The sequence below is a fragment of the Pantherophis guttatus genome, chromosome 2, assembly GCF_059756535.1.
Source record: "Pantherophis guttatus breed Tessera chromosome 2, ASM5975653v1, whole genome shotgun sequence".
Lineage (NCBI taxonomy): Eukaryota > Metazoa > Chordata > Lepidosauria > Squamata > Colubridae > Pantherophis > Pantherophis guttatus.
Genome location: NC_142064.1, coordinates 117,271,302 through 117,287,389, shown reverse-complemented (window position 1 = coordinate 117,287,389; position 16,088 = coordinate 117,271,302). Strand labels below are relative to the sequence as shown.

The 16,088-nt window shown below is 41.4% G+C and overlaps 1 protein-coding gene across 2 annotated transcripts; it reads right to left on the bottom strand.

Moving 5' to 3' along the window:
* Nucleotides 1–39: 39 nt before the first annotated feature.
* Nucleotides 40–16,085, bottom strand: LOC117675541 (dynamin-1-like protein). Of its 2 annotated transcripts, none has more exons than XM_034434288.3 (18): nucleotides 15,773–16,085; nucleotides 15,446–15,588; nucleotides 14,744–14,894; nucleotides 13,454–13,500; nucleotides 10,902–10,973; nucleotides 10,722–10,808; nucleotides 9,175–9,337; nucleotides 8,287–8,407; nucleotides 7,984–8,115; nucleotides 6,196–6,402; nucleotides 5,974–6,094; nucleotides 4,605–4,760; nucleotides 3,554–3,643; nucleotides 2,974–3,072; nucleotides 2,742–2,885; nucleotides 2,181–2,290; nucleotides 1,432–1,591; nucleotides 40–937 (listed from the first exon to the last, which is right to left on the bottom strand). In XM_034434288.3, exons 2-18 carry the CDS (start codon nucleotides 15,545–15,547, stop codon nucleotides 881–883), a joined length of 2,019 nt encoding a protein of 672 aa, XP_034290179.2. In that variant the 5' UTR covers nucleotides 15,548–15,588; nucleotides 15,773–16,085; the 3' UTR covers nucleotides 40–880. The 2 variants fall into 2 exon arrangements, with proteins under 2 accessions (XP_034290179.2, XP_034290180.2); XM_034434289.3 differs by having other exon boundaries at nucleotides 14,744–14,889; nucleotides 15,773–16,068.
* Nucleotides 16,086–16,088: the final 3 nt, after the last annotated feature.

Genomic DNA, 16,088 nt, shown 5'->3' with positions numbered 1-16,088 from the left:
TTTTTGATTTCCTTTAAAGAAAACAAAACACACCAACTGTGCAATCTTCCACTGTTTATTTCATGAAAATTTACAAGCCAACCCTGGTCCCTGCTTGGCTCAGATACGTGCAAACTTGGGAATTGTTCAGATTCCCACCCCTACCCCTCAAGCATCCAGGAACAGGTGAAGGCTCCTCCCACAAGTGACACTATTGCACATGACTCCTGGATAAAATGTTTTGTGAAAGCATAGTCCAGAGTGAGATCCAGCATTATCAGCTCCTTGTTTGGGCCAGAGTAGATGAATCCCTCTAGTCAAGCACTTCTCTTATTCAAGGTTACTCAGGCATTTTTAATCTATCAAGAGGCTCCTCTTTTTACCTGTACAGCAGTTTACGAGAATAAAAGGCATTTACAAGGCCAAATACAGAGCAGTGTGTTCCTAACAGTTAAGCAAACACAGACAAGAGGTTTCATTTCAATACATGTACCAAATGCACCATGTTCAGGAAATACATAAAATTTAGAGCGAGATTAAATCTGCCATAAATAAAGATTGGCCAAACTCAGCAAGTACTCAAGGCTGCAAGCTTGACAATCAAAACAGGAATTTAATACCAGTGAATCTAGCAAAACTGGAAAAATATGGAAGACGGATGAGGTAGCAGGGGAGAGCCACCATATGCCGGCTCCAAAATGCTATCCGTGCACCACGGACACTTCAACACAGTTAAAATAGGGACACACTCTTGTTCTAAACTAGAACTTGATCACTGAGGATGATTTCCCCATTTGGGAAACGGTAAAGATTCAGATGGGAGTCAAGAGCTGAACACTTGCATGGTTCTGGGTGAGTAACGTTCTTGCAACATGGAATCTTCTGAAGCTTTGAATGCATCTCACCAGAGCTGAGTCTCTCGGATCTCTGATATTGTTTGGCTGGCTTTCTGTAATGCCTACAAAAGAGCAGAAGACTTGGCTGAGGACTTGGACATGACAACTAATCAGCATAGGGATCACTACCACACTTCATTAGTGAGGTACTGAAAATTAATGCAGTGTATGCACAAAGCTAAAATACTTGTCAACTAGCTATCTGAGAAGTGTGTGGTTTGTCACTGATTTGAAAAAAACTGGTGGTAATGGAATTTGGAATAGGTCCTGGGATCTTGGCCAGTCTTTCCCAACCTTACACTACCTTGTCTCAGAACTGAAGCTAGATAACACATGGAGGGAGCCAAGGTGGAGAAGGCTACTTGGGGTGCTTAAGGCTTTTAAAAGATTGGAACACAGCCATTTTCAGACTCTAGGGAAAGAATTGTTGCTGCTTCCAGTTTGGGGAAGGATTTAAAGCAGCAAACTGGTTCTGCTCCCGATGAGCCAGAAACACGTTTTTTCTTTGGCCATCATTGAACCAGAGCTGACCTCTAGCAACCCTGCCCTCCATCACCTTGAGCATATTGGCAGCCTCATTACGCTGCTGTGCCATGTCCTCGGACTCTGTTAGGAGTGTGTCTAGAAGCTGGGGCTTATACAGTTGGCCCACAAGTTCACTCTGGAGATGGTCCTTGACGTAGTTCACAAGGAAGTGCATCACGGTTTTGGGTACACTACAGGATGAAAAGCAGATAAATTGATTTGGACACAGGTTCTTAAAAGAAAATCCCCAATTTCTTTATTGACGGTTATTGTTTATAATTTCATCTTTCCTACTGCTAGCAGAAATAGATTACTATAGCACTTTTGCTATAGTAATCTCCATCTGTAGTACTTTCGATAATCTCCATCTGTAGTACTTCTCAAGTTATGCTTTGTTATTCAAAATACTTTGAACTACATATGGAAACTGATGTGCCTACAGAAGATGAAATATTCTGATTATAGCAACAAGAAACCACATGTGTATTGGAGTTACAGAAAATTTGTCAGAAACTGACCAAGAATTTTGAGAACAGCAGTTTCCCAAACCAAACAACTTTTAAGGGGTTGGGTTGAAGAAAAAAGGCTGTCCTCTCATTCAAAAATGGCCAAAGTCTTAATTTTTCTACAAGGAGTTACATAAAATCTATTAGTTAGGTTAGTCACTGCTTAGTCTCAAACTTCCACTAGCAGAAAATCCATTTCTGAAGGACTACTAAATCCAGATGCCACAGCTCAAGTCACTAATGCTTACCCTAATTTTCCTGTTAACCCACTTACCTATCCTGGATGCTTTTGCGCACAATGAGGAAGTAGGATTTAATAAGCCTCCGGATTACCTCACAGTCTCGTTGTTCACGCTGGCTTAACTTCCGCGTTGCTGGCATGGGCTAGAGAGAGGCAGGGGAAATGGCTGTGAGCAGTGTTCACCAAATGCAATAGCAGTTTAGCTGGGAGAGCAGCTACTCAAGATTCTACACCCTTGGCTGAGATGATAATATCTATTCCCCAACATGGTATAAGGTCTCCTCTTGAAAGGGAGTTGGATCAGAAGACCTCCAAGGTCCCTTCCAACTCTCTTATTCTGATGTACCCTTTTATAGTAATTCATCCTGCCACATAAATACAAACCAAAGTTGTCTACATTATAGGGGCAAAAAGTAATGACCTAAAGGTAAGATCATGTACCTCTAATGCAAATACTGGCACTTCTTCCAATTCATCCTTATGTTCCTGCATTGCAACGCCTAGCAACATTCTTTGCTCCTAAAAATAGCTTAAGTTCTAGCCAGCCCACCTGCTTTCTTCCTCCCTATTCCTCCCAGGTTTATCCCAGCTGACCGTGTCCAGTAGATTGACTTCATGGGACCGGCTGGGGCTAGAATAGACCAAAGAGTGGGAGGATCCTTTAGGCCTATCATCAGTGCCAGATTCTTCTATTTTCTCACTTTTCCATCGCCAGGTACCATCTATAGCAGTGTCACTCTAGATTGGAAGAAATGCAAGAATAAGCTGCAAGTTAAGACAAAGATAGATATTAAGGACAGGGGAGAGGGCATCCATGAAAAGTTACCTTAGAACTGCTCACTGAGGCAGAGACCAGTGCCGTGTCTATAAAGTCAGGGTGCTTGGTATTAATGTAGGCCAGCTCAATGGCAACCAGGTTATGCACCTAGGAGAGAGGCATTATTAGGCCTAAAGTATCTGGTGGGTGGCACTGGGCTCAATAATCCAAGTTCAATAATGCCCAAGATCTCCAAAACAAAACATCAGGCTTAAATACCATGTTTATTTCCAATACTACTTCTAGGCCTCATAAGGAGCCCAGAATAGTTCATAAAAAATAGAAATAAGCCAATATGTCATTTGGAAGTATACTCAGCTCCCCAGACAACATTGCAGTTAGCTGAAACATTAGACAACATTCTGGGCTCATAGTAGGAAATAGGTAGAGGCAGCAATAATGTGCAACTTTATTACTTTGCTGTGTGGTGGTTTCAGACTAGCCATGTCTACCACAACAGCTGCCATATGAGAGTGTATATATTACTCTAAATTCCAGATACGCCCACCAGCTTCAAAGCCTCTGGAAGAAATGTGCAGCAGCAAGGACCATTCCATACTTTTATTCATAGCAAAAAAGCCCCAATTACCATCTCATTGGTGATGGGCAGCCTCCGGCGAAGGACTCCTGTCACCACCTCCACAATGGCCTCATGCAACTTGGGAAAACGCAGCAACTCCTAAAGATAAAGACAGACAAATAAGACAATGCCTTGAAGAATCCATTTTAAGCACTGTAAGCTTTACACACCCACATATCTAGAGAGAAAGAAGGAAGGAAGGAAAGCTTACAGTGCTTAAAATGGATTCCCCAATTAAGTTTTTTTAAATATTTCTGTATGTTATGCACAGATTAAAACATTAAAATAATCAAGAGGTCTAAACTACTATCTGTATTATCACAGTCAGTGTGACATGCATCACTGCATGTCACATTGACATTGAAAATAAATGGAGGGCAAAATTACCAGTGGATCCTTAAGAGAAGCCATTACAGACCACCCAGTAAAGTGTTTCTTCAATGACAACTGATCTGATGGAAAATTATATTTATTTATTTAGGTGAACATGTTTTCCTACTTAACTTGTAAGACCAACTGATTATGGTAGTCCTCAATTTACAACCATTTATTTAGTAACCGTTTGAAGTTACAACGGCACTGAAAAATGTGACAACCGTTTTTCACACGTATAACCATTGCAGCATCCCCATGGCCATGTAATCATGATTCAGATACCTGGCAACTGACTCATATTTATGACGGTTGCAGTGTCCTGGGCTCATGTCACCACCTTTTGACAAGCAAAGTCAAATTTCAATGAACAATCACATTACTAACTTAACAACTGCAGCAAGACAGGTAGTAAAGTGGGACAAAACTCATTTAACAACTGTCCCACTGAGCAACAAAGTTTTTGGGTTCAATTGTGGTTGTAAGTTGAGGATCATCTGTATATTGGAACTTTCCCTCACTGAAGGATGCTCTCTTAAAAAGTTTGTAACAGTTGGGCATTTGGAAAGATGACAAACAGTCCTTGAGAGTTCACATGCATCGGAATGCCGCTCCAGAACCCACTCAAGAGCCCTTCCCTTCTTCTGGGGATGGAGGCTGGTTGATCACAGGCCAAGCGAGACAGTACCTGTGTGTTGTAGGTGGTACAGTGTTGGATGATGCGCTGCAACTCCTCATGCACGAGCTCCACACAGCGAAGGCTTGGCTCCTCCAATCGCTTGATTTGACGTTTCACCAGCAACTCAAAAGAGACTTCAGGAACAAAAAGAGCTGGGCGGGGACCCTGCCAGAGAGATGGAGAAGCATCTTCAAAAACTGGTGGCGGGGAAAAATCCTATGCAGGAGAGACTTGATCAATGAAGTTTTAAGTAGCTCAGTCTCCCCAAACTTGGCCTAACTTCAAATACACACTTCCAGTGTTGCTAATTTTACCGTGCATTTTGTTCCTGCCTCATGTGACGGGGCCGATGTTTAGCTATAGCATTGCCCAGTCAACAAAATGTCCTTTAAGCAGTGACTTCTTCTATAATTTAGACAGCATAGTGGCTTCCAGGAGAACAAATTGATACTGTACCAAAAGTACAGAAAACGACCTGCATGAGAAAGGCTAGCTCTTGACATTCCATGTAGTAGCAAAAAAGGGACTTAATATAGAACTGGACATCTTGGGAGAAATTAAATATGCCAAGAAAGCATAGAGTGGTTGCCTTCTTCTATCTTACTTCTAAGTTGGGACAGACAGATTCGCTCCCACTACTCTCCTTCTTCTGGTATACCAAAACATCTCTCATTAGAAACTGAATGACGACTGAAACTGGATGATGAACCAACCTAGAAATAAGGAGAAATTTCCTGACAGAACAATTAACCAGTGGAACGGCTTTCCTCCAGAAGTTGTAGGTGCTTCATCACTGGAAGTTTTTAAGAAGAGATTGGACAGCCATTTGTCCAGAATGGTATATGGTCTTTTGCTTGAACAGGAATTCGGACTAAAAGACCTCTAAGGTCCCTTCCAACTCTGTTAATCCTCTACCAAGTCTTCTATTGTTATTGAAGCTGGAGACAAGATCCATTCTTTAATAGCTTGGGTGTTTGCTTGGAAACTACAAATACTAATACCCACATATATATATCAAAGCATGTACATTTTGGGAATATGTTGTCCTTCTTCTGGCTACATGAATGAAGAGTTTGCCTGCAGCAACTGCAATTGAATGTTATGCTTTCAGCAGGATAGGCAACCACTCTTAATTCTTACAATGCTTCAAGCCAAGATCTCATTACCCATTACTGTAGTTGGCAGTGGAAGGAAGCTTGGCTTGTATCCATCCCCCTTCTAAATTATAGGGGCAGCAAAATTTTAGGTGAATTCCCAACACTATAATGTTTTCTTGTGCAATATACTTGTATAATTGGAAAAGGAGAACATGGATGAAAGCAAAAGATAATGGATGACAGCCTTGCATTGGAGGACAGGGTTGATCGTATTAACTTACTGTGGCATTTCTAATGGCTGTCAAAATATCCAGCATCGTAAGTCCAGCCAGTGGATCAATGGACTCCAGAGTGCGTCCAAAGGTTTCATGGAAAATGTAGCACATCCGGGCACCACCGCACCTGGCCAGCAGAGAAGCAGATCAGCCTCAGCATCCCACTGACAGCTTATTTATCCCACATTCAGCTCCATCGCCATATTGTTCACTAGAGGTTTCACTCACAACTCAGAGGTCTCAATGTTGCGTGCTGTACCCTCAATGGTGTTGCAATACTCGGTGGCAAACTTCGTGATGATCTGAAGCAAAGTGGCATTCTTGTCTTCGATGGGCTGCCCATAGCTCTGTAGCACTGATTGGTACTGAGCTGTGAGCACGTTCACTCGCGTCTTCAGTTCAGGCAGGCAGTCGCGGATATGGTGCATCAGCAGCCTGGAAAAGGTAGAAGGGCATCAGCTTGGCCTTTTAAGGAAAGCATCCTACTTTCAGGAATAAGATTCCAAATGACCAAACGAAAGTGTTAGAGAAGACAATACCAGGCAAAACAGGCCAACATACAGGTGATTGAAAGAAGACTCACTTGAACTGAATCTTCACTTCCTGGCTAAACAAGATTTAATCGGGGGGAGGGAAACCTGAGTCGATTCCAACTTTCTATGTGTTATGCTATACTTGTACTCTGCTGCTGAGTGGTTTAATGATTTTAGGAACAGGAATAATGGTATTCTGGAAAGTTGCGATTCAGGTTGAAAACACTTCTGTGGGATTCTCCTTTCATGTACAAATGCTGGGCAAGGCAAGGAGGAGCTCACACACAATCGTGGCTTCAAAATAACACCCAGCATTTTTGCCCAGAATACCTCTTACAATTCCTAGCTCCCACTTTGCAATTTTAATGCTAGTTGAAGTTTTAACAGAACAGAGTAAATGTAGCTCAGAGTTGAACTGCGGAATCCTTGGTGCTCTATGAGCTTGGTTATTTGATTGCAGACCTCTCATTACCCAACTAATTATCATCATCAGTGCTGATGATTACGTGGTTTGCTCCTTGTTTCTATATGGTAGCTTGGCTTACCAGTGTGGGTAGCAGTGTGGTCTTCTCACCCAGATAAGCAGTAATTACCACCAGACAATCAATCAAGCAGAAAACAATACCCTAATCAAGAAAGTGCCAAGGAGAAAAGTACATCTCCACCAACACTGGGAGGCCAAACTACTGTGTAAAACCAACACAGGGAGCAAACCCTACACTCCCTCACACTGATGTTACCTAGTTGGGTAACAAAAGATCTACAAGCAAATAACCATGCTCAGAGAGCACTAAGGACTCCACACTTGAGATTTTGTTTTAAAGCTGGCATGTGCAGGGCGAAACATTTTTATGGGCACCGGATCCTATGCCCAATGAATATGTCAGTCTTGGGGACAGGGATGCTGTCTATGTGTTCCTTCCTTAAAAAAAACCCTAAAAAGATAAAGCTTTCAGCGCTCTAGATCATGATGATTAGATCTTACAACTGTCACAGCCTCTCAGTACCAATTGCTAGGAAGTCTAATCAGGAATGAAGCTGCTGCTGCTGCTTCTCCAAGAGACTGCTGCTGAGTTGCTGAGGGAACATGACTTAAATCTAATCCACTAAGGCTGTCATCTTCAGAGTAAAGACAAAAGTGGTTCTTTTCTATACAGACGAGAATAGAATAGAATAGAATAGAATTCTTATTGGCCAAGTGTGATTGGACACACAAGGAATTTGTCTTTGGTGCATATGCTCTCAGTGTACATAAAAAGACAAGATACACTCATCAAGAATCACAAGGCACAACACCCAGTGACAGTCATACAGTACAATAAGCAATCAAATCATACTAGGAAACAATCAATATCAATATAAATCGCAAGGATACAAGCAACAAAGTTACAGTCATGTAAGTCACAAGCATCCTAAAGCAGTGGGTCCCATTCTATCTAGGATTTCCTGGTCAATCCCCAACCACCCCCCAGTCCCTTCTCACCTGTTAAGAGTTTTGGCCAAATGACGTGTGCCATTGCGATTGGCAAGTGAAGGGTATTTCTTTTGCATGAATCCTTGCTCATCCTGCAGAGACTCACCGATGCTCTTGTTACTGTTGATATCATGTTGACTCCTATCACAGGAAGCAAAAACATCATCTAGACAATTAACAAAATCTGCTTGATGGATTCACCCACCAGCAACAACCTGCTCTGGCAAGGAAGAGGTTTTGCTAGATGCCCTCTCCATCTAGCATAGGAACCCACTCTAAGTTCTTTGGTTCCCTGCATGCATCACCACTGACCTGTTGACCACACCAATGATGCCTAGCTTGACAGGAATAACCCGGCCCATCAATACATCTAGGGCATCAGTCCCAGCATCCATCAGATCTAGTTTGGTGACCACAGCCAGTGTCCTTCGCCCTGCAGAGAAATTCTTCTCCAGTTAGTGATATCAGAAGGGGAAAGGGTGACAAAGGCTGTTCCTTTATTCCTTGTGTGCTCCAAAGAATGCATATCTTTTGCATTCATTCAATTTATGTATTTATACTTTAGATTGCTAAGACTGCCCAACTCATTAGAGATTCTGGGTGATGTACAAATTAAAAACAAGATTGTAGTACATTAAACCAAGAAAACTACAAAATGATCACAATTGAAGGAATAAGCATACACTATAAATACACCAGTATAATCTAATCCAGGTGGAACCCACTCATGTTTTCCCCATTCTATCCCACAGCCTGGGAAAAAAGCCAGGTTTTCAAGTCCGAAAAGACTGAGCATTGGAAATCTTCAGGGATGGTGTTCCAGAGGGCAGCTGTTACAACAGAGAGGCAGGCTTCCTAAGCCACTCAGATGGCCTTGTCTGACCAATGCAACTTGGGGCAAGTCCATTGTGTTGGATCTTACAGAATGTAAATAAACAAGGAGAGAAAAGTGCTCCTTCAGCTCACCCTGTCACCCATCTGCTTTATTCCCCTTCTTGTTGATCAGCCATCATTTAAGAATGGATCTTAACATTCAGACAGCAAATAAATATTCAGCGCTGCTCTGCTGGCATTACTAAATCAGACTCCCCTGAGCTTCAAAAAGAGAGGACTATTTTATAACATCCCATGGTTCTCCATATGGACTATTATCATCCTAATTTCCTGATTTCTCCTCCTCAAGTACAAATATAGTCATACCATCAGGGTCAACATCCCGTGCTAGTTTGAGTGCTTCTGATGTGGCCATGTCAGTATTGGCAGCAGTGACAGCCAGGATTAAGCAGTTTGGGTTGGAGATGTAGGATAAAATCATATCTCGGACTTGATTCTCAATATCAGGAGGTTGATCTCCAATAGGCACCTGTGATATTGCAAAGACTGGATCTGAGAGATTTATAAATCACCCAAGCCTTAAAGTATCATGCAGCAAAATGTAAAAAATATAACACATTTTATTAAGAAAAGAGATCAAAGTTACTATGAAACTAGAAAAGGACAATCTTAGGAAACTTCCTTATGTTTACTTACTCAATTACTCTGAATTGAGAAGGTAATAATGCAATACAAACTGCATCACACCATACTAAGCACTCTTGTTTACTGCTCTGTTTCCACCCAAGAGAGGAACAGAGAAGAGGGAGCAAGGACTCTTGATTCATATCACTCACTCTAGGAAGAAAAACAGAACTAAGTTGGAGATGCAAAAGGACTCCTGAATTCACATATCTGAAGCCTAAAAACATGGATGCACATATTTAAGAAATATGCCCGTCCAATTCCTAACTGTATTATCTTCAGTGAAGACCATATCATCTAACCCAGGAACATTTCCGTGGCCTGAAAAGAAGAACGTTTCTAGTCCTTCCGGCTGCAGAACATTATCCTAAAATCTAGGAACTAACAAAACATGCTTTAGAATTGATTTAGCAACAACAGTAAATTTAGATATGCGAGGTCAAGGAGGGTTCAAACTGTAAAAGGCCGAGAGGTGTTTGTACATGCCCCTTCTCCATGCTCAGCATAAGCAAAACAAATTAAACATCCCATATATGTTGATATATTTTATATTGCCTGTAGAATTCAATTGAAAAATATATATTTATTTTAACCATAAATGTACACAAGTGAGATGCAGAAACTTGGAATCACATGGGCTTTTAGTAAGCAAATGAGAAAAACGGGATTCTTTTGCTCCAGACCAGGGCCAGATTTATGCCAAGCACTGAGGCTACCTCAAGTAAACACACCTTTCCACTGAAGCTGACTCTAGCTAAAACAAAGCTACCAATACTGTTTCTATCACCCATACAAAGGTGACTAATTTCATTTCAAGTACATAATGCCAGTCTGTGGGAGAGACTTTATCCCAAACCACACAACCTTCCAGTTGTAGCCACAGGATTTGGGGAGTTTTTCTGTGAAAGGTCAGGCCTTCAATGGAAACTATTATCTGAAACTAATATAGTGGTGTGCTAAGAACAGTCAATCCTACATCTGTTATTCATTTACACTCTTTTTATCTCTTTATGGTTAAAAGGAGTGGTCCTAAGGAAAAAGTGGTAGATCAGAGAAAGGAGGGAGACCATCCATCACTTGGTACATTGGTGCCCAAGGCTACATATTGCCCAGATATTGCTGAAGAAGTTTTGCCTTTAAAGGTCTTTGGGAAGTCTACTAATAACCAATAACTTCTAGGTCTGCCTTAAGACATGGGCAACAGAGAGCACCATTTCTAAGTGTCTCACCTTGGTGATTCCTGGAAGATCTACCAGCGTCAAGTTAAGCACATGAGGTGAATAGATCTTCAAGTACAGGGGTTCTGGACTGATTCCCTGGAAGCAAGAAAAGGTATTAGAGAAAGACACAAAAAAGGCATTTGGACCAATGGACTCACACACCACGAGAAAAGAACTCAGAGTTAGTACCTTATTGGTCCCAGTCATCCGCTCGGTTTCAATCTCAATTTCCTGCCGAATCTCAATGAAATCCATAAAGGTCTGGAGAAAGAGAACAAGCAGAAAGGCTTCTAACATCAGAAGCTGCAGGAAAATGTGCAAGGGCACTTGCTCTCCTGCTCTTTTATTGATCCTCTTCCCCATCTTGCCTGCTTGTAGCAGAACTGGAGTAGGGAACAGACAGCGGAAGAGGAGAAACCAAGAAAGAATAGAGCCCAAGAAGTACTCCACCTCAAACATTTTAAATATAATACATCATGGTATAACTCTGAATAAAAAGCAAAAGCCAAAACCTTCCAAACTTTCTGGCAAAAACAACAATCAGCAGCTGCAGAATAGAAGAGAGATGTGGGGGCTTGAAAGTGCTTGGCTTTCATTCTATAAAGACATTGTTGAAAACAATGGCTTTAATTCCAGGTGAGCTTAGGACAAGGCACAGAAGACCCAACCTTGGGAAGAAGTTAATTTAAAAAGAGGAATAAAGTATAGGAGTTGATATTCTTTCAATATGAGTGAAAATCATAAGCAACTTTGGAATAAGTTACAACATGCCAAATGAGTCAACTTACTTAGGTGAGCACTAAGCGGTATGACAGGCTTTATTCTAACAAATTTGTAAGATCTGGAAGATAATAAATCCTTATCTGCATACTTTATGTATTTATTTACATTTACACCTTAAAAAGAAAGAGATATGAAGAGACTTTTTTTCCCAGGAGCAGTAAGTGATGCAGTCAAAAGAAAGCTTATGGAAAAGAAAAAATATCCAAAGATAATGATTGGATTTCCTTTCCAGACAGAATTCTTTTCTGACTGCTCCCTTCAGTACCAGAGAATTGGAAGGAGGGCCATTAAGACCATCCCCCGTTAGACAGATTCTATTCAACCTCAACTTGAACACACTCAATGTAAGGGAAAATAATTGGTTACTTTGAGAGATTTCTCTTAAAACGATCAGATCCTGCCTTCTTATCATTTAAATGCATTATTTTGAGCCCTATGCTCTGGAACAAGCCTTAGCTGTCTTCTGTGTGAAGTATTTTCAAATATTTGAAGAACACTGCATACTCTCTCCAGTTGTTTTTTTTTTTTCTCAAGGCTAAACATACTGAGCTCCTTCAATCTCTAGCCATAGAATTTATGTTCTACTTCCCAGATTATCTTCTTGGCCCACTGCAGTCATTTTCTCTGAAACTTTCTGAAAGTATAGTGCTCAGAACTGGATGCAATAGGTGAAGAGCTGACCACTGCGGAATTGAGAAGCATTATTTCCAGTAATTTAGAAATTACTCATTGATCCATCCAAAAGCTGTATTTCTCTATTGCAGCAGCCCACATCACACTGCTGACTCATATTTTGTTTGCAAGCAATGTTTATTGCAAGATCCTTTTCATAAATATCATTATCATCTCCTACATCTATGGATTTCTTTCTTTCATAAGTGAATAACTTTATATTTGCCTGTAATACTATCTCTATCTTCATTTCTCCAACATATTAAGATTTTTGACATCATAAATTCTGTTTAGTGAAAGACTGGAATGTCTGTCTATTTTCCCTCCCCCCTTTTGGGTTCTCCTTCTGCCTGGCATCCACTGTTGGGATATTTTCTTAATATTTTGTACAAGATAGTAAGACAAAAATATTTTGGTAATAGGAAGGAATTCTCCCAATTAAGAGAAAAGCACTGACTGTGATATCACTAACGATAACCTTACATGCCCTTATTCTCTCTTCTTATGGACCCTAAAATCCATGGTTCGACAGGAAAGGGAAACCCTGAATGGACATGAGTAACAGGAGATATATAGGAAAAAAGTCAACAATAGCCTTTTTCCTACAATAGTAACTGCCTTCAAATCAAAAAGAAAACAAGTAAATGATTAAGTTCATACATCATGATAAGACACATGTGATGAGTTTGCACATGTGAACTCCATCAATTGAGATTCAGCAAGCTATAGATAAGCAATCCTTGTCTTAATGGGCTATGTATATAACATGGATTATTCAACAAACACGCATTAAAAGTAACCCATCACTCAACATGATGCAGGAATCCAGTCATCAAACATACAAGGAGGCACAAGCAGGACAAAGCAAACCTGTTCACAGATGTATAACTCTTTCTTTCTCTTTCTGTCTTTCTCTCCACTCCCCACCTCACTGATCTTATATTGTGCCACAGAAGGGAATGCCTCTTCCTCATATGGGCTGCCTCAAGGATTTCATTTTATCCCTACTTCTTACAAGAAAATTGAGACATTTGGGTTTTTTACAAAATGAGAAAAACAGACATCCCCGGAACAGTGTTATTGTATGATGGGAAAAGAGAGATTGTCCTCAACCCTCAAACACCATTATTCCTCCCCTGCTCCCCCTGAGAAATGTCACTGTGTTTCCCTTGGGGGGGCATTTTTCCCTATTAATGTGAGGCTTTTCTTTGCCATATTAGTTTGCCAATTGGCCTGGGCTGACTCTAACTATAAACAGTTCCACATTTGCCCCACTCACTCAGTACCTTGTGCTTGCAGTGCAGGAAAGTGGCCCATTCCTCTGTCTGGGCAACTGCAGACAAAAAGCAAAATAAAACAAAAGACATATGAGAATCTTTCCAGCACCATTTTCCTATAAGACAATGCCTAGGTCAGTTTACTTTGTGACTAAGCGAGGATCTAAACTTGTGTCTCCCTAGCCTTACTCCGACACTTGTAACCATTCTCCTATGCTGTCTGTTGGTGTTTGATTTTGCTTCTATCAAAAATGTCAGATAAAATAACCAGTACAGTTGAGCCAGTGAAAACCTGACAGCTCACTGATGCAAAAATGTCCAATTTTACCAAACATACTCTTTCCGTATGAGGCAACAATACTCCACCCGTTATTCCCAGACACTGAATTTAGGTAGTACAGATAGTCAGAATCAGGCAGCACCAGCCTTTTAGCCTGTACCCAATGAAATAATTTCTACAAGTTGCTTCCTGCCCAATTCTTGTTTGTCATCATGCAAAGGAACTGTTTTGGATTACTAATGTTCACTGGGGATGGAGAATCTTTATATCCACCCTCAGTAAATCATTCCTCTGAAGAAAAGGATATGGGAAGAGGAAGGAACTTAGGCCTGTCCACTGACATCATGTGGCAGCATCTGCAGCAAATTGCAGTAAAACCAAAACGAGGGTATAGGGACACCAATGGCATTATGTAAATGTCACAATTCTGTACTTGCACTGCAAAGTCTGATGCAAGTATAAGTCACAGCAACAGCACAATGAGATCAGGCACATTTCAGACACAGAAATACCCATATAGTACTATGCAATACTATGCAGGACCCTCAAGCCACTCTAGCTCAAGATGACAAAATTATTGTAATTCCTTCTAACTCAACCTTTTTCACGAATGAAGGTGAATATATGTGTTCTAGGATAATATTGCATGATCCAATCTGGGTCGGTTACTGGGACCGGAGGTTTTGTCTTCTGAGCTTCTGGACTCATGCTGGAATCCATCTTCAGGGAATTTTTCTCTAGCAGGAGAAATTGCTATAGCTACTAGAGAGAAGTTCTATGAAGATGGGCCCCAGCACGAGTCCGAAAGCTCAGAAGGCAAAACCTCTGGTCCTGGTGATCAACCTTTTGAGTCAACAAATGATGTGATTTATACACTCTTAAGTACTGGAAGGCAGAAACCAAGCCAGCCCCTTCTAGGTAATCATATTCCATCTTCTGGATCAGAGTTACTGAGTTAATGTTTTAATGCTCACATCTCTGTTTTACTTTGCCACTAAAAGAAGTAACTTTTTCCTTACCACTTTCTCCAGTAGCTTTCCGCCTCCTCTCCTCCAGGGTTGGTACATGGACCAGCTGCAAGACCAGGGGCCGCCGTGTGACAATTCCAGAGCCACGTGGCAAGAAATCCCGACCGACAATGCTCTCTAGCACTGAGCTCTTCCCACTACTCTGTGGAAATAAATAGCATTACAGGTAGAAAAAGAAAAGGCAGTTTCTTACCTGTGTAAAAGTTTAGAAGAAGAGCATATTACTAATATGGTTCCGGCATCTCATGTTGATTTACCTCCTTGCATACCACAAATTCATTTTCTTAAGATCATCTCAAACTTGCCCATTAATAGTGATATTTTCAGCTCCCACTTTATCTTTAAATTGAAGTTTGCTTAGCTGACAAAAAGTTTTACCTGTTGGTTTAACCAACATTAGTCATATTAAGAGCTGTGGTGGCGCAGTGTTTAGAATGCAGTACTGCAGGCTACTTCTGGCTGCCGGCTGCCAGCAATTTGGCAGTTCGAATCTCACCAGGCTCAAGGTTGACTCAGCCTTCCAAGGTGGGTAAAATGAGGACCCAGATTGTTGGGGGCAATATGCTGACTTTGTAAACTGCTTAGAGAGGGCTGTAAAGCGGTATATAAATCTAGGTGCTAGTGCTATTGCTAATACAAGCCGTGCTATTTAGAATGGGCTTGGATTAAGCCTAAATAGAGGCAGAACCTCACCTGAGAGCCAACTACCACGATTTGGGGCAGCTGTATAATTTCAGCTCCCACGGTGTTGAAAATCTCTTGCAGCTTATTGATCACAGGGATAAGAGTCTCCATAGTGACGACGGTGCAGCTCGTAGAAAGGGGGCTCTTATTCCCTAGAAAGTAAAAAGGACGGTTAGCCAAAAGGAAATGGGAAGTCGCGGGAACCCCCTGCCACCATGGAGCCTTGTTTTCTCCCCTCCCCTCCAAAGAGCACGCCGTCCCATCTCTCCGAGTAAAGGCCTGAGCCGTTCCCGACAAATCCAGCCCAAATAATGGAGCCGAGCATCCAATACTCACCCTAGACTATTTACTCTGAATCCGGATACGGCTCCATTCACGCCACGATCAGGAAATATTCCCCGATTTGCTCGCCTCGTTCCCTAGCTGTATTTGCTCAAGATCTTCGACCTTCTGGATTTCTATAGGTTTTTCGTCTGTCCGTCAAGTAAGCCTTCAGCTCTATTGGAGAATAAAAAATTTCCAGGGCGAGGTTACATTTTCATTGGCCAAATCGGGAGCAAATCATGCCCCCTGTCTTGAAAGCTTTTCAAAGACACGACCATAGAGAGAAAGCTACAAGAGATAGAAAGGTCTTAGCAACCGAAACCATAGC